The sequence below is a fragment of the Alternaria viburni genome (genome assembly GCF_023758015.1).
Source record: "Alternaria viburni strain BMP 2772 chromosome Unknown scaffold_2, whole genome shotgun sequence".
NCBI classification, from domain to species: Eukaryota; Fungi; Ascomycota; class Dothideomycetes; order Pleosporales; family Pleosporaceae; genus Alternaria; species Alternaria viburni.
This window is the reverse complement of record NW_026055771.1, coordinates 455,580-480,861: the sequence shown is the minus strand read 5'-3', so window position 1 is coordinate 480,861 and position 25,282 is coordinate 455,580. Positions and strand designations below refer to the sequence as shown.

The 25,282-nt window shown below is 53.0% G+C and overlaps 11 protein-coding genes across 11 annotated transcripts; 6 read left to right on the top strand and 5 right to left on the bottom strand.

The window, feature by feature from the left end:
• Window positions 1–343: 343 nt before the first annotated feature.
• Window positions 344–2,070, bottom strand: J4E79_001088 (uncharacterized protein; the record flags this gene model as incomplete). Its single annotated transcript, XM_049349998.1, has 5 exons — window positions 344–1,603; window positions 1,648–1,729; window positions 1,775–1,823; window positions 1,873–1,935; window positions 1,989–2,070. 5 exons carry the CDS (start codon window positions 2,068–2,070, stop codon window positions 344–346), a joined length of 1,536 nt encoding a protein of 511 aa, XP_049215157.1.
• An 883-nt stretch (window positions 2,071–2,953) lies between these two features.
• CSR1 (phosphatidylinositol transfer protein csr1) lies at window positions 2,954–3,786 on the top strand (the record flags this gene model as incomplete). The annotated part of the gene is made up of 4 exons (XM_049349997.1): window positions 2,954–3,149; window positions 3,212–3,381; window positions 3,433–3,539; window positions 3,591–3,786. The coding sequence occupies 4 exons, from the start codon at window positions 2,954–2,956 to the stop codon at window positions 3,784–3,786; spliced, it is 669 nt and encodes a 222-aa protein (XP_049215156.1).
• Window positions 3,787–4,523: 737 nt separating this feature from the next.
• Window positions 4,524–5,858, top strand: J4E79_001086 (uncharacterized protein; the record flags this gene model as incomplete). Its single annotated transcript, XM_049349996.1, has 1 exon — window positions 4,524–5,858. The coding sequence occupies one exon, from the start codon at window positions 4,524–4,526 to the stop codon at window positions 5,856–5,858; it is 1,335 nt and encodes a 444-aa protein (XP_049215155.1).
• Window positions 5,859–7,226: 1,368 nt separating this feature from the next.
• On the top strand, window positions 7,227–8,706 carry J4E79_001085 (uncharacterized protein; the record flags this gene model as incomplete). The annotated part of the gene is made up of 2 exons (XM_049349995.1): window positions 7,227–7,822; window positions 7,875–8,706. 2 exons carry the CDS (start codon window positions 7,227–7,229, stop codon window positions 8,704–8,706), a joined length of 1,428 nt encoding a protein of 475 aa, XP_049215154.1.
• Window positions 8,707–10,120: 1,414 nt separating this feature from the next.
• Window positions 10,121–11,245, top strand: J4E79_001084 (uncharacterized protein; the record flags this gene model as incomplete). The annotated part of the gene is made up of 1 exon (XM_049349994.1): window positions 10,121–11,245. One exon carries the CDS (start codon window positions 10,121–10,123, stop codon window positions 11,243–11,245), a length of 1,125 nt encoding a protein of 374 aa, XP_049215153.1.
• A 318-nt stretch (window positions 11,246–11,563) lies between these two features.
• Window positions 11,564–12,207, bottom strand: J4E79_001083 (uncharacterized protein; the record flags this gene model as incomplete). Its single annotated transcript, XM_049349993.1, has 4 exons — window positions 11,564–11,596; window positions 11,644–11,968; window positions 12,066–12,116; window positions 12,191–12,207. The coding sequence occupies 4 exons, from the start codon at window positions 12,205–12,207 to the stop codon at window positions 11,564–11,566; spliced, it is 426 nt and encodes a 141-aa protein (XP_049215152.1).
• Window positions 12,208–13,694: 1,487 nt separating this feature from the next.
• J4E79_001082 (uncharacterized protein) lies at window positions 13,695–15,575 on the top strand (the record flags this gene model as incomplete). The annotated part of the gene is made up of 1 exon (XM_049349992.1): window positions 13,695–15,575. One exon carries the CDS (start codon window positions 13,695–13,697, stop codon window positions 15,573–15,575), a length of 1,881 nt encoding a protein of 626 aa, XP_049215151.1.
• A 93-nt stretch (window positions 15,576–15,668) lies between these two features.
• On the bottom strand, window positions 15,669–16,913 carry J4E79_001081 (uncharacterized protein; the record flags this gene model as incomplete). The annotated part of the gene is made up of 1 exon (XM_049349991.1): window positions 15,669–16,913. The coding sequence occupies one exon, from the start codon at window positions 16,911–16,913 to the stop codon at window positions 15,669–15,671; it is 1,245 nt and encodes a 414-aa protein (XP_049215150.1).
• Window positions 16,914–17,558: 645 nt separating this feature from the next.
• J4E79_001080 (uncharacterized protein) lies at window positions 17,559–20,864 on the bottom strand (the record flags this gene model as incomplete). Its single annotated transcript, XM_049349990.1, has 4 exons — window positions 17,559–18,404; window positions 18,451–19,230; window positions 19,279–19,451; window positions 19,652–20,864. 4 exons carry the CDS (start codon window positions 20,862–20,864, stop codon window positions 17,559–17,561), a joined length of 3,012 nt encoding a protein of 1,003 aa, XP_049215149.1.
• Window positions 20,865–22,362: 1,498 nt separating this feature from the next.
• Window positions 22,363–22,958, top strand: J4E79_001079 (uncharacterized protein; the record flags this gene model as incomplete). The annotated part of the gene is made up of 2 exons (XM_049349989.1): window positions 22,363–22,787; window positions 22,847–22,958. The coding sequence occupies 2 exons, from the start codon at window positions 22,363–22,365 to the stop codon at window positions 22,956–22,958; spliced, it is 537 nt and encodes a 178-aa protein (XP_049215148.1).
• Window positions 22,959–23,090: 132 nt separating this feature from the next.
• Window positions 23,091–24,380, bottom strand: J4E79_001078 (uncharacterized protein; the record flags this gene model as incomplete). The annotated part of the gene is made up of 1 exon (XM_049349988.1): window positions 23,091–24,380. One exon carries the CDS (start codon window positions 24,378–24,380, stop codon window positions 23,091–23,093), a length of 1,290 nt encoding a protein of 429 aa, XP_049215147.1.
• Window positions 24,381–25,282: the final 902 nt, after the last annotated feature.

The window sequence follows — 25,282 nt, the reverse complement described above, 5'->3', positions numbered from 1 at the left end:
ATCAAGGCTATCGGACACAGCAGCAGGGCGACGCGGAAAAGAAATCTCGAGAGCTGCATCTATGCATGTTCGGGTCCGGAAAGGGGACGGTGCTGTTGTTTTCACATGCCACACGTTGCGCGCGCGTCGACAGCGTCTTGGCCGCGGAGGTCATACAGGGGTGACATCAGCCAATCAAAGAGGCGCATTTGCGGAGAACCATCACTGTCCTCATGGTCTTCATCATCACTATTTTCAGATATAAGATCGTCTATTACGCTCTTTCTCGACTGTCGTAGTATCATACGCCGCATTTTGTATCTTCAAGCCAAAACAAAAAAAGCATTGCACACTGTTATGGCATCTAGCCCAGCAGATCTCCCAGAGCGCCCCCAGGCTTTGACCCTGACTGCGATGGTTGTGCGGCAGGGGCAGGTGTGCTGGATGCAGAAGCAGGGGCACCCCAGAGTCCTTGTGACGTCTTTTGCTTAGCCAAATCCCCCATGGTAACCTTTTGTGTTGGCGTGGAAGACTTCTTTGGCGCAGCTCCAGCAAGTAAAGAAGCGAAAGCGTCACCGCCCGCTTTCTTGGGAGCAGCTCCTCCGCCAATGCGACCACCTGGTGACATGACAGAAGGTGTAGATGCTCCTGATTGGGGCGCGGGCTGAGGAACGGAAGTGAAGTAGTTCGGGCCGGCCGCTTGGTAACCTGTGGGTTGTGGTGGCTGCGAGAAGCTCGACGTCATGGAAGGAGGCGCGCTCATCTTATTCGCAGCGGGTGGTGGCGAGACGGTCGCAAACAAGTTGCTGAGATTGTTGTTCTGCGCAGCAGATTGAGCTTGCGGTGCGGCGAACTGGGTTGACGAAGTAATGTGAGAGGTCGAGGCAGGAGACGCAACGTTGAAAGCTGAAGCAGCTGGCTTGGATGCAGGTGCTGCCGGTGCCGCAGACTGGAAGTCGTCGAAATCGTCGTCGTCGCCAAAGTCGTCACTTGCAGCAGTGACAGGCTGCTTCCCTGCCGAAGTCGACATGGGCGCGGGCTCATCGTCAAACGCAAGTAAGTCGACGACTGGCTCAGGTGCTTTCGGCTTAGGTTCCTCCTTCTTGACTTCTTTCTTTGTGTGACTCGCCGTAGGCTCTCTCCGCCGTGCTGGTGCTGAGCTGGCATCACCCTCATCGTATTCGTCGTATTCGTCGAACTTGTCGCGCCTCTGTTGCGTATCTGCGAAGCCAGACTGGTTGCCTCCGAAGCCACCACCGTCGCCGTATACCTCCCCTCTGTAGCCGCCATAGTCGGCTTGTTCGCTACCAAAGCCTCCGTAGCGGCTGCCACCTCCACTGCTTCCCGAGAAGCCGCCCATGCCGATGCCCGCTCCGCCCTCGACACCGCCAAATTTGTTTCGGTTCGCTCGCGCTTTCTTGCGCTCAGTCCGGATGCGATCGACATCGCTGAGGAGTTCGGCGAGCTCCTTGGCACGGTTGCGTACGTTGATGCCCTGATCCTTGCCGTTGGAGTCGATGAAGTGGAATTGCCGTAGCATCTTGAGGAGCGAGACATGAGAGCGCGCGTCGTCGATTACTCGTTCCGAACCGTTCTTGATCAGGTATTCGAGAAGTTGCAGCGCCTGGGTCTGTTAGCGACGGTGGTGGCACAGAGCGCTCAACGTACCTTGTAGATCTGTCTCCATTCCTCCGAGGCCTTCTCGGTGAAGCGCTTGTAAATCATGGGCATGATCTCATTCAGTAGTTGGCTGATCTGTTAGCCGTGATCCACCAGCTCCTCAGGCATCGCCTACTAGTTGAAGGTTCCATTGGCGATCTCCTGTAGCATAGTCGAGGATGCACCTTGCCATCTGTCAGCGGAAGCCTTCGTCGCGCACGAGATTTCGCTCACCCCATGGCTCATTGTTTGTCGCCTCGCGGACCTTGGCCTCCATCTCCGTGTAGTTCATGACGGCTGCGCAGCGCGTTAGCATTGGCCAGCTGGCTTCATGCGCCCCCTCAGCCTACCATTTTGGGCCTTGCGAAATCCGGCCTTGAGATCGTAGAGCGTGAGGTTGCTCACTTGGTCCTTCAAGCTGTTTAGATCCATGATTGCCGAATTCTGGCGCGTAAATCTGGCGGTTTGGCGATGTGGGTGTATTGTAGTTGGGCTGGCAGCTGTCGACCACGATCTCGGTAGCGGACCCCCGAGGGCGCTTTGCACAAGTTTCGGGAAGTCGGAATGGGCGCCTGCGTTTGGGATATTTATATGGCAGAAAATATCAATCAGGAAGGATGCAGAAGCCTTCAATTACAAGAATGCGTTTACCTTGTCAGCAAGCCAACCTGTGAAGTGCATACACCGTAGACAATCCGACAGCAGCCCGAATCTCACGTGACATGAGCTTGGACCTTGCCCGCCTCGAGAACTACAAACAACACTACTTCGACAATGGTACGACTCGGCATACGGATATAGCGTGGTTCAATGGGCATCCGTATCCCTCGTTGTGTAAGAAGAAGCGGATATTAATTCCAGAGCGGGCCGGTCCCACGCAAAGGTCCACGATTGACGTGAGCGATGAAGCGCCGAATCGGGGAACGCGCTAGACTCGTGCACAAGCTTGAGGTATCCAAAGTTTTCCGTCTGGTCATCCATCCGACACTACACCTGCTGCCTCTCGTCGGTAGTCCATCAATTGTATTATATCTGTTCCGTTTTGCATATCGTGTTGCATAGCGGCCCGATTCCTCCTCGTATACTTTGGTAAGTTGCCACCGTTGGAATTGTATACCTCGATCCTTGGGTTATTGTAGCGATGCCGCAGTTCTGTGTAGCTCTAAATTGAGTTTACAGCCAACAAAGTGGCACCGGATTTCAGCTCCAAAGCTGCAGCATCTCCCAGCAGAAAATTACCTGCTATCTCACGATTCACTGCCAAGCTCCATGACCTAACTGCCTATCAGGTTAGACTCACACCCCGCGCTGCATCATGCCCCACCTTCCGAGAGCTTCTGCTCTTTCAGCTTTCCGTGCAGGTCCCCAACTGCGCGCTCCTATCAACAAACGCTTCTTCACTCCCTCGGCATATAACATGGCCATCAAGGCTTACTTTGATTGCTCTTGGACCGGCCCCACTGTCGAGGTCGATAACGCTGGCAATGTCACTAGCCAAGGTGATGTCAAAGGTAGCTCCTCCCAGCTTTGTCATAGCATGTTACCTGCAATTGCTAACTTTGTATACCTACAGCGCAAACCGGCCGTGTCAACTTCGAGCTCTTCGACGATGTCGTCCCCAAGACGGTTGAGAACTTCCGCGCTCTCTGCACTGGCGAGAAGGGCTTTGGCTACAAGGGCTCCAAGTTCCACCGCGTGATTCCCGACTTCATGCTCCAGGGTGGTGACTTCACCCGCGGCAACGTGAGTTTTGGCCCCAACATATCACAGGGACAGTTGGCTAACAGGCAGTAGGGTACAGGTGGTAAGAGCATCTACGGTCCCCAGTTCGCCGACGAGAACTTCAAGTTGAAGCACGACCGCCCCTTCCTCCTCTCCATGGCCAACGCCGGCCCCAACACGTAGGTTTTACACATCCACGGATGAGCGGAGTCATGGCTAACGCGTCACAGCAACGGCTCCCAGTTCTTCGTCACCACCGTCGTTACCTCATGGCTCAACGGCAAGCACGTCGTCTTCGGTGGCGTTCCCGACGGCGACGTCGAATCCTACAAGGTTGTCCGAGCGATCGAGGCCTGCGGCTCCAGCAACGGCACCATCAAGTACAAGGATGGCCCACCCACCATTACTGATGCCGGAGCCCAGTAGATACTCTGTGATGAGAGTGGAATATAACTATGGTCGACTATCTGAGAAGGATTTTTTGGTGCAATAGACAGCTTTCGATTCAGTAGTAATGGTCAACAAGGCTCCATAACTCTTCGAGAGGCTATCCATCAGCGAAATTATCCATTTTGATGTGCATGTGACAATTCCGATACATTTGCCAGACCCTCTCTTTCACAGCGCAGGCGCGCTGCTGTCTGCGACTTTTTTTGTCGCGAGGAGGGGCAACAATTTACCCCGCATTCGTCATATCTCCGGTCATTCCGCACTACAGGAGCTCGCGCGGAAGAACATTCTTCGAGGGATGTCCCTATGCTACTTCACGGGTATACAAGTATCTGTTCAAGTATATCTATCACCGAGATGTTCGAGACTCCACCAAGCGCTGCACGAGCTTAATAGCTTCATACCCACTCCCCAGCTCATGCTACGCCTGTGTCCACAATTGCCGGCAAAGCTCCACTCCAATCGCGTGAACGGTTAGATCTAGCGGCCGTGGTCCGCAAGTTTCACCGTATAGGGCGTGATGTCGCAATCCTCGTCATGTCATCGTGATAAGCGTGTTCTCCATTTACTTAGAGTCATTCGTCCACACTGATAGAAAGAGTTGTGTCATTTACCTTCAGATTGACGTTCGTACAGCATCCGAAACGATCGCAATACTGCAGATATCGCTAGCTGCCTGCCAAAGATCTCAGAGTCATCCATTCACAGTCATCATGTCGGCATACCACCCCTCAACACACGGTGTCCATGGCGACGACCGCATCAATGTCCTCACCGATGTCGCCCCACCAATTCACACATCGACTACCTTCCGGTATCCTCACGACCCATCAGAGCTCCAACCCGTCCCGAAAGAAGGCGAATTCGTTGACCTACAAACCCCTCTGATCTACTCTCGTCTCGCGTCCGCCAGCACCAACCGCCTAGAAACAATCCTAGCGCCTTTACTCTACCCTGGTGCAAAACAGGAAGAGCTAGATGGGCAATCCGGGTTAGCAAACCATGTTGTCAGCTACACAAGCGGCCTCAGCGCCTTCCATGCCATGCTCGTCAACATTGTTCCCAAAGTTATTGCCATTAGTGGTGGCTACCATGGCTGCCATGGCGTGATCGAACTACACAAGAAGATGCACGGCGTCAAGACCGTGGATCTCCACGCCGATGATGCTGCTTGGGACGCCGCCGGCTTAGGTAAAGGCGACCTCGTGCATCTCGAGACACCCTTGAACCCCACAGGAGAAGCTTTCGAAATAGCAAAGTACGCCGCCCGAGCGCACAAGCGGGGCGCGTTCCTCAGCGTCGACGCTACATTCGCGCCACCAGGTCTACAGGATCCGTTGCTGTGGGGTGCAGATGTGGTCATGCATTCTGGTACAAAATACATCGGTGGTCACAGCGATATGCTTTGCGGTATCCTGGCCACTGCGAAAGGACCGGAAGGACTGAAGCAAGCAAAGACGCTACGTGCTGAGCGCATTTTCCTGGGTGCAGTCCTTGGTAGTCTAGAGGGGTGGCTCGGCGTGCGAAGTCTCCGGACGTTTGATTTGCGCGTTCAGCGACAGAGCAGCAATGCGGAAAATCTTGTTCGCTGGCTGCAAGACTCACTCAATGGCAAGGGAGAAGACGTAGATGCCGTAAAGAAAGTCGTGCACAAGATTGCTCACGCGAGTTTGCAAGAGAAGGATATGTCGTGGTTGAAGAAGCAGATGCCGAATGGTTTCGGTCCCGTCTTCAGCATCTACATGAAGAGCAGCCAACAGGCGCGGTCTCTTCCCTCCAATCTGCGTCTCTTCCACCATGCGACCAGTTTGGGAGGTGTAGAGAGTTTGATCGAGTGGCGCAGGATGAGCGATGCGGATGTGGACGAGAGGCTGCTGAGGGTTAGTGTGGGCGTGGAGAACTGGGAAGACTTGAAGAATGACTTCCTGGGAGCTTTCAAGGCGTTGGCTGAGGGAGGAGCAAATAGGGAGAGTGCGAATGGGGACGGAGATGTGCAGATCGGACAGGATGGGGCGCAGATGCCGAAAGCAGGAGCTGGTGCTGTGTGATGAAGGTCGCTTCGTCGTGGCATGTTGTGGAAGTAGTTTTAGTGTTGTATGTCATTTCAAACACGGACTTGAAGAAAGGACAGTGACTATCATGCCTTCGTGCCATGCGCCTGAGAGGGCCAGCTTGGGACAGCACCTGGATTGAGGTCTAGTCTGGGGAAAAGTGGGGAAGTAGAAGCAGGAGAAGACGCGTAGGTGCTTCTAGTCAGTGCTTGATTTTGTTTGGGGACAAGCTCTGTAATTTTGGTGGCCAAGACCCAAAGGTCATCACCTGACGCTTGTGGGGGAAATTAGCTTCGGCGTTTAGTAAACGGATTGGCAGACGCGTACACAACACAGTGCGGTGACCTGGGGATCTCAAGCACTCGTCAAGACACGTCTCCGCAGTGAAATTACCAAGTGCAAGCTGGTATCGTATCATCAGCTGCAAAAGACGCGAAGCCAGACTGGAACATAGTCGGCGTGGGTGATTGTGGGTCCCCGACGCTTTCCGCAGCCAGAACGGCCCTCTTCGCGGTCGCCATGCTAACATCAAGCCATGACAAAATTTGCTTCTTCTCCATAATATCCGATACCGGTGCGCGTGGTACCGATGCAGAGTCTGAGTGGAGATGATGTGGTCAGAAGAATTGAATACTGGGGGCTGGTCCTGGACTTTGAGCGATGCCGCCATGGCTACGCTCGGCTCTCAGCGTGGGCGGCAAACCCAACACAGATCGCGAACGGAGCTGTGCTGGCAAGATGACGCTAATGTGAGGAGCGGCTGGTTGTGCATTTCGCCGACTGTGGGGTAACAGGCATTGCGAAGGTCACGATGGCAGCTTGGAGGTCAAAGCCATGGCAAAAGCAAGGGATCGCAGACTGGAAATTGATGATGCTACGTCACCGGCCTACACGGGAAGCAGGCACGATGAGTTTCCCACAAACTCTACAACGGTCATTACATCACATCCAGCAACAAACCTCAACACCATCACGTCGCCATGAATGCCAGACATGTCGTTTACTCCACAGGAACGCGTTGCGGCATTGTCCAATCATCGGCCCGTCTAGCGCGGGCGACAAGCCGGCGTCTGCGTCAGTCTGGCACCATCTGGAGCAACAATGAAGCTGCACTAGTGCGACATGACCGCATCCGACGCAAGCCGAGCATCGCGTGCGATATCGTGGAGCACCAAGAGTACCAACCATGGTATATATGGCCTTCACCACAATGAAAAGCAAGTCACAAGACCTGCAGAATTGCTCGCCCTCTCAAGTTTGCACACACCGAAAATCTATAACCCGTGCCGATTCACCAGCTCCAAGTGCAAACTACACCACCTTTCACACAACCACTTGAGCGCTAGACTACACCCACATTCCAAGATGATGATCCGGAGACAAAACCTCCACCGCTTCCAGAGCTTCGCGCTCGCACACACATCCCGAACCCTTGCGCAGACACCGCGCTACGTCTCCCAGAGCGCACGACAGAATGTCTCTATCCCCGCCTCATCACAAGTCTCGACCTCACATCTCCTGTCGACGCAGCCAGAGTCGCAGATAGCGCAGACAAAAGCAGTCCTCGGACGCCTACCTACAGAGACCGTCCTCCGATCCTACCTCATCACCGCCGTATCCTCACGGCCACTGCTGCTCAATGCTTGCTTCGGCATCTTACGGCGCATGCTAGACTCGAAGTCTTTCCTCCTGAGCATCGAGCGAAACCCGGTGCTGTCCAACTTGCTCAAGAAGACTTTCTACGCGCAGTACTGCGTTGGCGAGAAGAAGGATGAGGTTGTCAGGAACACTGAATTCGCACGCACGCTTGGATACGGCGGCATCCTATTTGAGTACGCGCTTGAGGTTCTAGGCGGAAAGGCGCCGACTGCCGAAGAGACCAAGATGGAGATCGAGGTGTGGAGGAAGGGAATGCTGCAGAGCGTTGATATGGCGAAGGAGGGTGACTTTGTTGGACTGAAGTAAGTCTTGCCTCGATGGCTTAGACACAAGCACCTACTAACCACCATGTAGATGGTCCGGTCTCGGTCGCCATGCCCTCAACCTCCTCCAGAACCAGCAAGATGCCACCCCTGAGATGTGGGATGCCATCACGGCAGCTTGCGATGCCGCCGCCGCAAAGGGTGTCAGCCTTCTCCCTGGTGCCGAAGAAGAGGCAACCAACCGTGGACTCGAGAAGTGGACAGTAGCCCTGCAGGAGAAGTACAACAAGCCCGAGAACGGTCGCGCGGTTCTCTACATCACATACCAGTGCTACCTGCGCGACATCTCGAAGCGCCTGGCCGAGCACCTTGAGCGCGCCTCAAAGAAGGGCTACATCGCTGGTGTCAAGCTTGTACGCGGCGCCTACCTCACATCCGAGCCCAAGCATCTCACCTTTGACACCAAAGCCGGCACCGACGCCAACTACGATGCCCTCGCTGATGCCGTAGTCCGCCAACAATGGACTGACAAGGTCCCCGCCCCCACACCAGGCACTCCCTTCCCGAAGGTCAACATCGTCCTCGCAACCCACAACCTCGCCTCCGTCCAAGCCGCCCAGAAGATCCGCGCCCAACAAATGCTCTCCACTTCCCCCGAGAACCTACCTCGTCTTACCTACGCCCAACTCCAGGGTATGGCCGACGAGATCTCCCAGGCTCTAGTCCAAGACGAGACCATGAAGGCGGACACTCAGGCCAAGGTCGTCAAGTGCATGACTTGGGGTACCACAACCGAGTGTCTCAACTTCCTGCTCAGGAGGGCGAGTGAGAACAAGGAGGCTGCGCTCCGTACTGAGGATACCCGAAAGGCCATGGGCAAGGAGCTTTGGAGGCGGTTGAGGGGTGTTTTCGGCCTGGCTTAGATTGGGCTTGTTGTTTCCGAGGTTGATGATTTACGAAGCGAGGCATTTGCATGAGCATAAGCGTGGCGTTTGGAAGGGACGATTGGGAAGCTACTTCTCGCATTACAGCTACCCTTTTCCTTAGCATTTGACATTTTAGGTATTTTGCATAGCGGTTTTGTTTCAGAGAATGTTCATCAGATATCAATACCAAAGTCACAGATTACTTAAAATTCTCTCTCGCGCTCTCTCTGTGGCCCTGACTGTGTCAATCGGATAGTCCCCAATTTCACTCGTAGATATCGTCGCCGCTGCCGCCCCACACCCTCGCTTACCACGTCAACGTACTCTTGCCCACATTTGACGTGTCGATATGTTCCATTCAATTTTTATTAGTAATCAACAATCGCCTCCTTGGCTAAGTGGTAAAGCGTCGCACTTGTACATGCTACGATATGCGAAGATCGGTCGTTGTAAGTTTGAACCGCGCTTGGTTCAAATTCCATTACTAACAGTATCATAGCGATTCGGCCAGGTGGCATTCAGTGATCTTCTTTTTGCCTCCCTTTGCATTCGACGAAGTTGTTAAGTTGATTCTTTTTGCTCACACAACAGCGCGTCGATTGTGAGGAACATGAAGTCCTGATGTTTGTTTGTACCCAAGCTTCTTCCAGTTCTGGTTACAATGACAACTGCAGAGACAAAATGTCTGTATCTTTATTCTCTTGCTAGAGATAGATTCAGAAGTCATGAGAAGCGATCAGAAGGAAGCATCTCAAGTACGTGAAGGTGTGAATGACGGGAAAATCATGCCTGCAGATGATGGCGGCCTCAGTCCAACGCACGGACCCTCCACACCGACATACTCCTTCTGCCGCTCACGACGATCAACATCGCAACATCTCCAACAATGCCCCTGAAGCTAGAAGTAATTATGAATAGCAGTACTCGTACGCTCGGCGCGCTCCTGGTAGCTCTGTAAACCCTCGCTACCTGCAATCGCACGCCAAGCCCCGGCCCGAAACACCAAGGCCTCCAAGCTCAAACCACAGCTGCTGCAAGATCCGCGCATCAAACACAGCTTCCATAAGCCTCGTCCAGACCACACCGCTCAGTGGTGGAAATCAGTCATGTTAAGCTCAAGAGAGGCAAGGCGAAGCTCTGACCTGTAGGCTTGGCTATACTCGTACGCGTTTAGGAGTGAAAGAAACTGTGTTTCGCAGGCTCGAGGCCTTTTCGTGATTTGTAGCATGCCGTTCATGCAGTATAGATGTATGGGAATCCCCCACACTTCTTTCCTTTCTTCTCTTCCCGCTATACTGCCGTGCGGTATCTCTCGTCTGCCACCCTTCTTTCGATTCTTCTTCCTGGCCGGTCCATCATTTCAATAACCTAATTTCTATTTCCATCTATTGAGCTTATCGTTTTTGCCATCATGTACGGACTCATCACTCTCTCGCTGCTTTCCCTCACTTCGGCGCTACCACAACGCAACCGCGGTGGTAACGGCAATGGACAACAAGCGACGGCCTTCCAAAAAGCGGCTCAGGTGCCCCAGGGGATCTCTACAGCCACAGATGGCTCTATGATCCTAGATGACACGGTCATGGTCAACAACCTGCCGATTCGATTCAAGATCTCCGCACCGGCAGATCAATTCCTTCCAGCTTCGGGCGTCCCCGGTGCGGCAGCTACATCGGCGAACGGCACCCTGGGCGCGAACGTGTTGCTCCACGGCGACGGTGGACAGAGTTTCTTCGACATGCCGAACCAAGCTGTTCAGGCCAACACCATGGGTGTTGCGCTACTGGCACCCGACAAGAATCTGTTCTGGGGAGGAGGCTCGGGTCTTCAACGTACAGATGGTGTAGCACACGCCCAGGCCGTCAACGACTTCATCCAAACCGAACTGCCGCAACGGGTTGCAGTTAACATGTCCAACATCGTCTTCACAGGTGTCTCGGGCGGCTCGCTGATGATGTCCGGCTTCTTCATCCCAGCACAGATGCAAAACTACGCCAACTCGGCTGTCGAGCTTAACTGCGGTGGCATGCCGCCGCAAGTCGCTTTTCAGAACGCTGCCACAGTCATGTCTCAGACAAGGATCCACTTCCAATCTACACAGAGTGAGCTCCAGTTGCTTCAGGGTAGCATTCCACAGGCTGTTACAGCTTACGAGCAGCTCGGTGCGGACGCAGGTTTGAGCGCAGATCAGGTCAACACATTGCAGACAGTGGACAACACGCCCGCAGGAGGACATTGCGAGTTTGACGGCCAGGACTTCGTTTCTGGAGTACAGACCATGTCGTCGAGCTATGCGAACGTCATGCAGGGCGGTAATGGCCAGGTGCAAGGAATCGGTGCGCCGAGCACTGGTGTTGTCACGACGGGTGTTGTTGGAAACGAGAACTTGAAGTTCGTGGGTGGGCAGAGGAAGCGTGAGGTTGAGGCGAGAAGTATGATACAGATGCGATGGGCGCAGGATGTTGTCGAGGAGGCGGACTTTCAGATGCTTGCGTGCGATAGGAGTTCGTGCTCAGCCGATGAGCCTAGGGTCTAGATGTGCGTGGGTTTAGTACATGATTCCTGTCTTCATGTCAGATCAATCAATAGAGTCCGACCACCGCAAAACATTTCCTTGACGCGCTCATTGTGCTGTTGATCCTGTTGGCGCACTGCCGCCATGTCACTCATCCGTCACTGCAATGAGGAACAAAAGTGTGGTTTTGGTCGTAATGTTCATTTGACTGGTATTGTGAAGGTCGTCCCATTGCTAATCGTGGTTGCAATGTCGTCTCCCAAATCCTTCACCCCGTAAATGCATTTTCGCCGTGCCCGTAAACCCATGAATGTGATCGAAAGCAGGAAAAGAGACACCTCACATGACGACACCGGAGTTGGAGGCGATACGCTGGATGTTGTCAGTGTTGATTCTTTTGGTGGCGGGTGCACACGTACCGGCCACAGCTCAGCGGCCTCCTTTGCGACGGGTCCAGTGATGGCGGAGCCCTTCATTTCACCCTTGGGGTTGACAATGACACCGGCGTTGTCCTCGAAGTACAGGTAGATACCGTCTGCTCGCCTCCATGGCTTGCTCTGGCGGACAATGACGGCGGGCATGACCTTCTTCCTCAGCTCGGGCTTTCCCTTCTTGACGGTCGCCATGACCATGTCACCGGCACCACCAGCGGGCAGGCGGTTGAGACGCGCACCAATACCCTTGACGGAGATGATGTACAGGTTGCGGGCACCGGAGTTGTCGCAGCAGTTCATGACGGCGCCGCTGTGCATCTATTAGCCTGCATTCCCTGTGTGCCTTGTATGCGTGTTCGCGGACGGAAAGGTTTTCGGTGGAGCGATCGCATCGGGGTCAAACGTACACTGGCAGACCAAGAGTCATCTTGAGCTTGTTACCGGAGGTAGAACCTCGACTGCACACTCGTTAGCCAGCATTCCTCTGCACGACAGCCTCAAACTGCCCAATTTGTCGCTGAGGACTACGTACCCGCGCTTTCCAGACATTTTGGTAGATTATCGGGGGGATATTCGATTTGGGCGGGTTTCGGGTGCGTCGTCGCTGGAGTTGTCGTGAGCGTCGTGAAGTTCGGCAAGTGGGTTGGCAACGACGAAATTCGTGTGGGCGCACGGACCCCGCTAGCGTCATCTTTTGCTTCTCGAGACCAACACCAAGACTGCTCACACTACATTTGGGGATGCCCATACCTCCAACTATACGCTTGCGCTGTCATATTTTCGTGTCTTTACGAATCATGATTTCTAAGTGTTCCCTTCTGTTCGTGGACCTGTCGTGGCTGCGAACATGACCTGTTCAAAAACCACGAAATCCGCCATGCTTTGAAGCGAAAGGAGCTGCAAACACTCAGACTGTGCTTTGACTGGTGCCAACATATGCCCGTTCGAAACAAGAAATCCGGACATCTACCAGTCATCGAGAATCTCCTCAGTCAATGGGCCAGCGCGACATCCTGACAGCGCGAGCTGCACTTTCTTGTCAGGATCGAGGCGACCAGACAACCGAAAAAAGTCCATCACAGGTCAAAGTTGGAACAAATGCATGCATTAAACAGAAACCTACCTCAGGTCTCCAAGTTCACCTGTAGTCCGCAACTTTAGACCCTCTTCTTTGATCTCTCAAGAACTCGGTTCTGAAGGTGGGTGGTCAAATGAAGTCAAAGCGCGACACGTCCTTGACATGAGCCCATCTTGATACCGAGATGTTACGCGGATTGAGCAGCTCAAAGTCAAGCTGTTTGGTAAAGACATATTGCAGGAGCAGGATGCTGCATGAGCGAATGTGATAGCTAGTCCGATGCACCTGACTCAGACGTTTCGTCCCTTGTCTTGGCAGCAAGTCTGTTGGCGGAGACTGAGAAAACATTGCTATGGGCACTCGATTCATCCGATCATCCATCCGCGAAGTTTCGGTTGTCAGTTGGCGGTGTCGCGCAATGATAGACCGAGGGTTGAACACGCGTTGACCTGCCGGCACAAACAGGGAACATCTGAACCCTGGAAGTGTGCTCTCCGGAGAACGTGCTAATCTTGTTCGCGTAAGGCCGGCGAAGCAACAACGTGAACGACCACTCAGAAACCCCGAGACTTGCTAGGACCATAAGCCTGGTCAATTCATGACATGAAAAGCAACGTTGGAGCTCAGACGTTGCATCCCGCTCGTCATCACAACAAGCTCGACCCCGCAAGCCCCCGCAAAGCACCCAGGCACTACCGAAATTGGGCCCGACCGAACTCGACCGAGGAATTCAATCCGCCAAACCCCGGAAAGGGATCAAGGCCGCACCACGCCCTTCGTATTAATTCACGACGGGACTAGGGCTGCGAGGTTTTGCGAAGCGACAAGCGATTGTACATGCCGATGACGATGAGTACCACCGTCAGAATCAGCCCCACGGTCCGATTGAAGAGCCACAGAGGTATAAAGAGCTCCGCAGAGAATACCAAGATGTATCAAGCGTTCCTTGGCCATCATCATGAAGCCTCAAGCACTTCTTGCGTATGGCGCTGTGGCTCTCGCCCAGCAAGTCTACGTCCCTGCTGAAGGGCCTGTCTCGCGACCGCAATGCTCGGCAAATCAAACATATGCGACTGCACTGCCCTCGTATACCTTCAGAGAGTTCAGCTTCACACAGACCGAGACTGTTCGTACAGCAACATCTGCCCCAGCTCCCACTACCACTACTACCTATGCACCACCGTACGCGTCGCTCAGTAGCTTGGTGCCAAATCTGACGACAACACAATGGGGCAACTGGAACTCAAATGTCACCGCATCACCGACCGACTTGGGGAATCCATACGGAAACGCATCCTGGACAGCTCTCTGGACGACCGTGCCATGGGTCAACTTCACGACCGGGATGTACTCTACAACAGTTGAACCGACGCCAGTACCGACCAGCGAGCTCATTCTGCCACCACCTGAGCCACTGGTACCCCAGCAATGCTACTCCTTCCCTGCAGACTTCATGCTTGGCGTGGCGGCATCAGCTGTCCAAATCGAGGGAGCCGTCGCAGATGAGGGACGGACACCCGTTCACAACGACGTTGCTGCCTTGAACAACCCGGGCCAAGCGCCGAACTGGATCGCGAACGAACACTACTACTTGTACAAGCAAGACATCGAACGAATTGCTGCCATGGGCATCAAGTATTACAGATTCTCCATTCCTTGGACTCGGATTCTGCCGTTCATTTTACCAGGCACACCAGTCAACAAGCAAGGTCTCTCGCACTACGACGATCTCATCAACTTCGTCTTGGAAAAAGGCATGCATCCTGCTGTCATGCTTTACCACAACGACTCTCCTTTCCAATATTACAACAACATCAGCGATGTCTTTATCAAGCCCGGAACTGGAGGCATTGGCTATCTGGACTCTTGTTTCCAATGTAGCTACAATAATGTGTCGTGGGAGGATGCTTTCGTCGAATACGGAAAGATTGTCATGACACATTTTGCTGACCGTGTGCCAATCTGGTGGACCTTCAACGAGCCTCTCCTGGGTGCGCGGAACGGAAGATCTATCGATGCTGTCATCAAAGCTCATGCGAGACTCTACCACTTCTACCACGATGACATTGGTGGAACTGGAAAGATGTCGCTCACATTCAACGACAACTTTGGCGTCCCACGCAATCCAGATGACCCCGCTGACGTCGACGCTGCCAATCACTTCAACTCCTTCCAGCTAGCTACCTTTGCCAACCCTATCTTCCTCGGAACAGACTACCCGGAATCATTCAAGAGTAGTGTTGACGACTACGTACCATTGAGCCAAGAAGATCTACAATACATCAACGGTACTGCGGACTTCTTCTCGATCCAACCGTACACTGCGACCGTAGTCAGTCCACCGCCGAATGACACCATCGCGGACTGCGCTGCCAACATCACTCATCCCCTCCGACCTTACTGTGTAACTCAGAGCACTCTCACCACCACTGGCTGGGACATCGGGTACCGCAGTCAATCATATGTCTATCTGACACCCAGCTATTTCCGCACATACCTAAACTATCTTTGGAACACATGGCGTTCTCCAGTGGCCGTCACTGAATTCGGCTTTCCTGTCTTCGCCGAGGCGCAAAAAGAGCAAGCAGACCAGGAGTTTGACAGCCCAAGGAGCTGGTACTACCAGACGTATCTGAACGAAGGCCTGAAGGCGATCTGGGAAGACGGTGTCAACTTCATTGGCGCGTTTGCTTGGTCGTGGGCCGACAACTGGGAGTTTGGTGACTACGACCAGCAGTTTGGTATCCAGACTGTGAACCGCACGACACAAGTGCGAAGGTACAAGAAGAGTTTCTTCGACTACGTGGACTTTATCGAGAGTAGGAGACAGGCGGCGTAGGTACTGTAACATATCCGAGCCCGTTTGTATATACCAAAGTCGTATCAATAGTGCGTAGATCCAAAGCTACCCGGCAATGTATGCCCACAGTCTCTAAAGACGACTCACGAATCCACTTCGATCCATCTTGACCAAGTACTCTGGTCCAATGTCCTCAACCTTTGTCACACCCGCAAGTCCCATGCACAACTTGAATTCATCACTCAATAACTTCAGCGCCAATTCAACACCTTCTTGCCCTTTGTATGCCAATCCCCAAAGTATCGGCCTGCCAACCCAGACGAAGTCCGCACCCAGCGCGAGTGCTTTGAATACATCCGTACCGTGTCTGATTCCTCCGTCAACGTGTACAGGGATTTTCTTCCCGGTTTGTGAATGTACAGCAGCAACGACTTCAGGCAACGCATCGATGGTAGCCAATGCGCCATTAAGTTGTCGCCCACCGTGATTCGACACCACGATACCGTCGACGCCGTGGTGGCAGGCTAGTAGTGCGTCTTCGCCCGTCGCAACGCCTTTCACCCAGACTTCCATCTCGGGGTAACATTGTTCTTTCAGCCAGGCTATGTCGCGTTCCCAGCAGAGTGTTGGGTTGGGTGCGTGGCTGTGGAAGCTTATTGGACCCTTTGGCGGCTGTCTCTTGTTGCTGTCGGTGGCACTGGGTGTCTCGCTCCTCTTGCGCGACTCGTTCGCTTCCGTGGATGTTGAGGCGATTTTCTCCTCGACCTTGACACCCTCGTCGTGTTTCTCATCGCGGTTGAAGTTTGCTACTTTGAGGTGTTTCGGCAGCTTGAACTGGTTCCTTATCTCTAAGTTCCGGCGTCCGAGAACCGGGGTGTCAACCGTGAGCATGACAGCTTTGTAGCCGGCTTTCTTGGCGCGTTGGATGAGCTTCTGGCTTTGGGTGCGCTCTTCGAAGAGGTAGAGTTGTAGGGCTCCGGGATGGTTGCCCAATGCGCCTTTCACGTCTTCAAGGCTGGTTGTGCTGAAGCTGCTCAGGCCCATTACGATATCCTTGTTGGCGCATGCGCGTGCGGTCGCCAGTTCACCGTCGTCGTGTGCGAGACATTGCATAGCGGTTGGTGCGACACCGAGGGGTATGCTGTTCTTGTGTCCGAAAACGTTTACGGTCGTATCGATGGAGGAGATGTCGCGAAGCACGCGTGGCCGAATGCGATACTTTTGGTATGCGTCAATGTTCTCGCGGAGCGTCGATCCAGAGTCTGCACCCTCATTGTAGTAATCGCGTGTCTGCTTGTCCATGCGCTCTGCGGCAAGCTTCTCGAGTTCGCCGATGGTGAGGCAATTCAGGTCGTGGGGGGTCTTCGTGTCCGACATTTTGATCGGTGTTGTAGGGTGAGGTAATGCGACGGGTCGTGATGCGATGCGAGTGTATATGGGTATCTAGAGAGGTCAACAAAATCGTCGGATATTGAAGGAGACCAGGGATCAGCCATCTTGTTCATTGCTTCGGCAAACCTATCTCTAATTCGGCTATAAGGTTGATGATGACGGCGACGATGTAGCGTGGGAGCTATGGCTTGCCGATCTCGGGTCGACGCGTCAAGTTCCCGTTCGTGCGAACGTGGGATGAGCTAACGTGCCAGCCCTCTTACTTTCCACGCTCGCAACGATCGGGCCGCATCGCGACACGATATAAGACCCCCGGGGCACCGGTATATGCAGAGTACGTAAGTTGAAGATGATTGAATCGATTGACAAATCTATTGAATGAGAGTACGAACTGAAGTCTATGTAAAAGCAAAAAGAGCATGCGACAAGAGCAAGACGACAGGGAGCACCAAGGGAGGGAAATACAAGATGCAACGCGCGGAAACATATGAAAGAGCCATGAGAGCAACAGAAACCCAGAAAGACCAACGCAAACAGCTACAAAAGAAATCAAGCAAAGACCAGAAAGAAACCTTAGCCATCGAGAACCCACGGTCCGATAGCCTCTCGCCGCGCGATCCGGATATTCCATTACATCCAAAACATGCCCTGATCAAGGTTTGGGTGCCATGGGCTCAGCCTGAGCGGCTTACTGTCGTCATTTGGGTCGTCGTGGTAATGCTCGCCCCAGACAGTCTTGTCGCGCGCAAGCTTGAGAGCAAAGCCATGCTTCAGGTTCATCAACTGCTCTTTGGTAAGCTTGGCCTTTTTGCCGTTGGCCTGCTGAGGAAGCTCAAACAGCTCGCCTTGGTCATGGTTGCTCGCCCAGATCCGTAGATAAGCCCGACCTCGTTCGCATAATCTGTCTGCCATGTATGCTGGGGCCACGTAGGAGACGGAATGCGTGGCGCGACTGAAAGCGCTACAGAGTTGCATCGTCAAGTCGGGGAGAGACGCCGATCCAAGGTTCATGTCGTCCTGGAGAACGTGGTAGTGAGCTGAACGCGCGGTACCCTTGATGGCACAGTGAGATTGCAGGAAGAAGTTGTAGTTGCCAGGGTTGGTGACCACGTCGTCGACCAGTAGACCGGGCATGAGGTTACCGTTGATGACGCCATACTCCTTCTCGCCCCCACCGAGATTGACGGTGCACTTGCGCGTCTGAGATTCTTTTGTCGCGTAGAATCGGGTATGATGACGTTTACCAACGATCACGAAAGTAAGGCTTAGCTTTGTAGCGTCGCCGCCGGCCTGTTCATAACCTTCTAAGATTGCGGGAATCTCTTCGTCCTTGCACATGTTGAACTGGGACTCTGACACACCATCTCTGTAAAAGAGCATGGAGGTCGGCATCTCCTTGTTTTCGATGTTGTCGGTATATGCGAGGACGCGTTCCTTGACCATGGACACTAGGTGTTCTTTGGCTATTTGCTGTTTCTGCAGTGAGCTAATGCATTGTTATATGTAGACTGTGGTGACTTACCTCCTGCCCGCCAGCCTGAAGCCTCATTGAACCAGGGTAGTTCATGAATTGCCTGTCCACGCTGCCGACCACACAGGCAATGCTGGGACTGCCTGACTTAGTGCCAGCACCGGAGTGGGTAACATCAGCTCCTAGGATCATCGTCCTCTTGCGTAGCTCGGATCCCAGGAGTGTGTTGAGCACGGCTTCGTCCAAATGGTGATTGTCTCCAGCTCCTTTCATGTTGACTTTCAGGGCGAGATTGGATCGGGTCTGGGCATTATCTAGCTTGGGGCCCAAAGCGCAAATAGTGTGCTTGCCACTTTCGAGGTCGGCTTGCCGCCGAACCTGCGAGTAAATAAGGAGATCTTTCTGTGCCAAGAGCACAAGGGTACAGTCGTTGGCATCCACATGATTGTCGGAGTACCATGTCGCGAGTTTATCATTGAGCTGTGCACCGTCCTGCAGGGCGCACTCTCCAGCTGTCAAAGGCATGTTGTGTGACTGAAGTGTTGCGACCATGTTATTTCGAACAAATTGCGCATCGTGAAGGGACCGTCTGCTATCTTTGAGTGCAAGCACATGCAGTTTTCCGATGTTGCTCGGCTTGGCAAAGGTGACGTGCTCAAGATTCCACGATGACAGTTCGCGGTTGCGCGTAGTGAGCTCGCGTAATTGCGCCGCTTGAAGTTCTGAAGCGACTGCTTGACTTTTCTCCGGCCCGTAGTAGAGTCGTGGAAGGTCCAGTATTCTGCCTGGGATTGTGATCAAATCTGTGCTCACCTCGAAGCCTAGCTTGGTCTAATGAATGTTAGTTTCGCCCGGAGAATGGAACCGCAGATAACTTACAAGTGGGCTTTGCGCTGCCTGGTTCCTGATGCCTAGTCGTACCAAACCTTCTTTCTCGATGAACGTAGCGTTGGCGTTGGGCAATCGCAATGCGACATCGAGCATAGACGACGTGTGCATGCCGCCCAGCGTCGCCTTTGTTGTCTGGTTGGGGACGATCTCCAGGAGACATGCTGGTATTCATTGGGCTCCTTTGAGACTCTGTTCCTTCATCAAAGCCTCGTGAGTTTCGCCACGACGCGGAACAGTTCTCACTCGGGTACCGACATTGACGCATAGCGACTCATCCCACGAGTAACCTATGGTCAGCTTACTCTTGAAGGCTATGCTCTCGAGTCAGTATGTCTCACAGAATTATATGGAAACTACCCACTATTTTTGAAGTAGCTACGCACAGTTGTGCCATGCTTGTCGCTAAGGTCAAGCTGTCGAGGCTGACCCTTCGTAGGCTTCAACAGCTTGTAGAACTTCTGAATGTCGACCGAATCTCCAAACTGGATGAATGTCTTCGTGCGGCTTTCGTGGGAGTTGTAGTCTACATTGCTGTTCGTGTAGTTCTGTCGATGATACAGAACTCTCACCAAAGAGCCACTGAGCAACTTTTCGATGTAGTTCTTGCCCCCAGCTGTTTTGATTGGCAGTACATTACTCTGTCGCAGTAGGTTAGATACGTTCCCCGGGGGTAGGAAGGCAGATGTAGCAGTGTTGACGTTGAGAAGTGTAGAGGTTCGGCCAGGCCTGATCGACGTGAAGTACCCGCGAACAGCTCGCAGCCCCTTGATATCGGTCCAGGCGCCGTTGAGGTAGAACTTGTTGGCTCCGATCTGAGTGAGATGTATCTGATCAGCTTCAGCGGTCTCGTGTACTGATTTGGCAACAATGGCGTTGAGCGCACGAATGTAATCCGATAGGTTGGCCAGATCCTGAGTTGTAAGTTTGCCTGGAATGTCGTCTAATACGAGAGAGAAGGACACTGTTGCCCGGAAGTCATCTGCCTCTTTGCCATCAATCTGTCGATAACGGAACTTGTCGGTTGAGAAAGTGATGCCAGGCACCGCCGGGCATGCTGGTAGAGCTACAGTACACCAAAGGTCCTTGGAATCGGACGCCCATGTGACATCGGCGCCGAAATCGAGGACTCCGGCTTTGATCATAGCTTGAAAGGCACCGTGAATTTCCCGACGCTTGGTGTAATAGGTTTTACCGCCCTGGATTCCGGAATCTGGCCGCCAGAAGTCCAGTGTATAGACATATAGCTTTTGAGGAATTCTGGTGACACGGACATAGTTGCTCGTAACGTGGACGGAGTTTGGAGTGTCAGTCTCATCGATCACGTCCTTCGGTATACAGATTCCTCCCCGGGGTGGGTCCACTTCCTGGATAGCTTCATCCTTCGCTGGTGTAAGTGGTATCATCGTGCCAAAATCCTTGCTCACGATTATCTTGCGGCCAGCCCCTGGAGCTTTCGGCTTTGCTGCTTCGGATATCTTTAGTTCTTCTTTTGTGGCTGCCCATACTTGTTCAGCTTCTGCACGGAGCTCATCGGGTGTACCGGTTCCCTTTTCGTCCAAGCGGCAGATGGCCATGTTGTAGCAGTCGTTCGGATCAGCTTTACAGGCATTCGTTTTGTGAAACTTACCGCATCTCCGACATGGCTCTTTGCCCGAAGTGATTGCGGCTTTGTATTCGGCTTTGTACCCATCTGACAGAGGCATGACTGTCGCAGTGTAGGTGTGACGGATGTGTGATCTCGACCAGTGTGTAGCGGGTTGCAGAAGTGAACACTGTGTCTTGGATGTACGGGCTTTCGGAGTAAGCCTGTCCTCATATACAGAAATTTCGCTTTCATGTTTACGTCAAGCAAACCGTTCAATGCTTGCGTTGTCGTCTGTTTCTCCCCAGCAAGCACTTCCATGATATACAATCAATATCGAGCTGATGAGTCTAGACTGCATTGCGATGAAAGGCAAAGGCAAAGCTCGATAGTTCCCACTATTAATCCAAGATCAGCATGAACAGTCTACTTCGTCCTGTGCTTAACTAAGGCAATTGGTCAACAAAGTAAAACCTGCCATCAAGCGGTGCACTTTCCATGCCATCACAAGTGACGATGGTCGACTCTGTTGTAGTTTTGGTTGCAACAATCGATGTTGAACTATCCTGCGTTCCGACAACTAGGTGGGATTCGTTGCTTGATGACCAAAAGAGTTGGTTGTCATACTGAAGCAGCAGTCTTTCATTAGAGCTACCACGCTCGAACTCGACTCTGTGGACCATGGGCGACGGATCTTAGAGTTCGGATAACACATCAGAAGCTGACCGCATGTTGCATGCTCAAGTTTCCAGACGAGTTGACCGGAGATCTCGAAATGCCCGAGTGCCATCCAAGCTCGTGCACATCGGCGGTGGAAGTGTAACAGGAAAGCTCATTACCCAGTGGGTCAGTAGTCGCATTCAGAGAGTGGCCGAATGCTCGTCCGTTCGAACTTCGTTGGAGGCATTGTAAAGGGCGCAACGCCAGCGGTCAGGGTATGCAGGGCACGATTAGATGAGCCTTCCCAAGGACCAAACCGCGCGGAACTCTGCGACTTTTGTCAGCACACTCGTATATCTGAACCAAGGCAATAGCCCAAGAAAAGGGCGCATATCGAACGTAGTGGCCCTGCGTCGCGTGTAGTCTCACCGCAGTCGCGCATCTCGCGTGTCGATGCCTCGCGGCCGACGGCGCGAAAGTGGGTCCGGTCAATCGCGTCATGATCTGATTGGTCAATCACGGGACTCCACCAGATTGCAACCCACCCGCTTTGTAATCCAGGCCGTAATCACCGCCAGTCGTGTAACCATCTGAGTAGGATCGGGTCCGCTTTGGGATGAACGGTGGAGTGCTGATGCCAAGTGGAGCGTAGTGAGCTTGATGCTCAGTGTACTGAGAGAAGATGCGAGATAGACAGAAGTGGAACATAAATAGTCGACTACCCCGCCAGGGCATCTACTAGCATCAACCAACTTCATCAACAAGAGACTGAAACTGCCGTTATCCTCACCCTTTCAACACTTCCTTCAATTCTCAAACCACCACCCAACATGGCTCTCTCATTCCACAAGGTCGCCATCGCTCCCGTCATCACGGGCCTCAAGAACGCACACTTCTTCATCAACAAAGGCTACGAGCACGCCAAAGCCACCGACCCCAATGACTTCCTCACCGCATCTATCCATCCAGACATGAAGGACTTCCGCTACCAAGTCTACCGTTTTACCGATGCCGCCAAGTTCATTCCTTCTCGCGTGAACCCTGCCTTGGAAGGCATGACGCTGCCCGACGAGGAGCAGACCTTCCCTGAGTTACTAGCTCGCGTCGAGAAGACTATCAAGTATCTTGAGGGCTTCTCGGAGAAGGACTTCGAGGGTAAGCATGATGACGAGGTTGTCGTCAAGTTTGGCGGTGTCAAGCAGATGAGGCTGCCGGCGCTGGACTATGTCACAAAGTTTGCGCATCCGAACATGTGGTAAGTGAAGATTCGCTTGAGGGTTCAGGCTCGTAATGATGTTTTGCTGATGATTTTAGGTTCCACATCGTGACTGCGTATGACATACTGAGGATGAAGGGCGTTGATGTTGGAAAGATGGACTTCTTGAACGGTACAGGCGCCATCACGATCGAGGACATTTCGCAGTAGTGGAGCTGGACTCAGATATCTGACCATGTGCTGAAAGCGATGGTCGGTCGGCGCAAAAACATAGCAACGCGCGAGCAATGGAGATGAATTGTATAAGTGGCTTTCTTCCATTATGTTCGTCACCCTGGATCTTCAGTCGACGACTAAATCAGCGACAAGTGCATCCATCGCCGAGCTATGCGTGCTTGCATTCGCCGGAGTGACCCAAGGCCCTGCCCAGTTAACACTGAACACAGGTAAGCCTTCAACTGTCACCGCTCTATCTAGTTGCCAGATAGACCCCGCATTGACGCGAATAGCGTTTGCAAACACTTTTTGCGGTGCCACAGCGTGAAGTTTGACCAGATTACGCATGAAGATGCCCTTGAATTGGGCGCCATCGGCACCACAGCTCGGCTCGCATTCGTCGTGTAGAACGCCATTTTCGTCCGAAAGCGCGACAAGTGCCGCATTCGCGATTTCCGATGCGAGAACGAGGTATGCGGAGTGGGGTGAGCTTGAAGCTTGGTAAAGTTCGACAAAACCTCCCAAGATTACACCCTGGTTGTATGACCAAACAGTCTTCTTGTTGTTGGCACAATCCTCCGTCAGTCCATCGTTGATTGTACCATGCTCGTTGATCATACCACTTCCAACGAACCAATTCAGACTTTTCTCCGCCCAATACAAGTACAGAGTCTTCTTTTTATCGTCGTGGACGCGGTTGGCCAGATGCGCAGCTGTACTGAAGAAGAGCTCATTAGCGATCGCATTTACGTAGTCCCTTTCCCAATTCCAGTAGATACCGCCATAAGAGCAGTAAGTACCCCAGGTGCGCGATACAGCGAGGAATATGCCTTCCGCGAGGGTGAGATAAGCGGTATCCGCGGTGACGTCGTATGCATTGATCCAGGCTAACGCCCACCATAGATCATCGTCGTAGTAGCCGTCCAGCCAGTCATGAGGATCTGGCCTGGTGGGATAGGACCCCCCATTATCGTACCAGCCAAGCGGATAGAATGTGTGAGGCTCGTTGGTATCCGGATCGAGTATCTTCGTGTACCCAGTCTGATGGCAAGTCGTGTTGCCGACAGTTGGCGTTGTGCTATAAGCACATAGCTCATTAATACTCGCGTCTGGATTTTTGATCGGCGCCTTTAGCAACGCAGTCGCAAAGACATTGCTTGCCAGGTCCTGCAATTCTTCGTCTTCAGTATCTGATTTCGCGTAGTCGCCAATCATTGTCATGATATTCGCACCATTCCACCACCCAGTCGACTCCCATAGGCCGGTAGTTGTGTTATACCACAATTGTAGAGCTTCAAGCGCGAGTTCTGTGCGCCCCTTGGGATCGAATACGTCGTTGCTGTTGCTTTGCGCAGATGCTTTAGTAATGAACATGAGGCTGGGAAGGAGCAGATGGAGGAAGGGTGTGGAAAGCATGGCGAATGCGGACTTTAGAAGCCGTACACCTCGAGGCTACGCGAAAGCGATGATACAAAACAATATTCCAGACGATGTTCAGGCTATGAACAACGTTTGAATAGTAAGCCAAGATGGGCGGGGCTTGCAAGTACCCTCCGTCGAAGTCCGAGAATGGCAACACCCGCATGCGCTAATGTACTTGCAAGAGCGAGCATACACAGGGTAAGCCGCGAAAGGCGGAGGCTGCGCCTATTCTCAAAAAGAAGATCCATGTGGTCTTACCTCTGAGCGAGCAATGGTACCTGCTTTCCATCAAGCTGGTGCGCATCCAGAGGTGCTGATAACTGATTGGCGAAAGAGAAGCGGGTCGAATGTACCATACAGAGCGCATATACGACCCATCCGAGTTGATTTCCTATGGCACGCCATGTGCGCATGATGGAGTTTCGCACGAGAGCAGTACTTTGAAGGTCTTGGCGTCGGAGCAGCTCGAAGCACAAAATTGGGCTTTGAAGTAACGCGAATATGCGACCCAGAACTCGAAAAAGGTGGTAAGACAACCTGGGCGATGCGCATTGCATGTTTCGAGAAGCCAAATGCTTGTATAACACGGTGCACGCAGCTTGAGGTACCCGTGACGGATACCCCGCTACCGACCACCCGGGGATCGACCAGACTAGACTAGGTGGTGCCTGCCATCGCACCCATCGATCTTGACTAGGAATGGTCTGTGGAATCGGAGCAGTAGATTACTTTTTCGCAATGGAGGTCCGACCGATGCGTGGGATGTGAGTGTCACGGAAGGTACACCCAAGGAGCTGGGTCTGCAATGTAGTGTAACTACCACCCAGGTAACGTTCCGCCTGCATGCTGGTAATCCGTTGCGGGCACATAGATCCCCGTTCGGACGTTCAATTTTG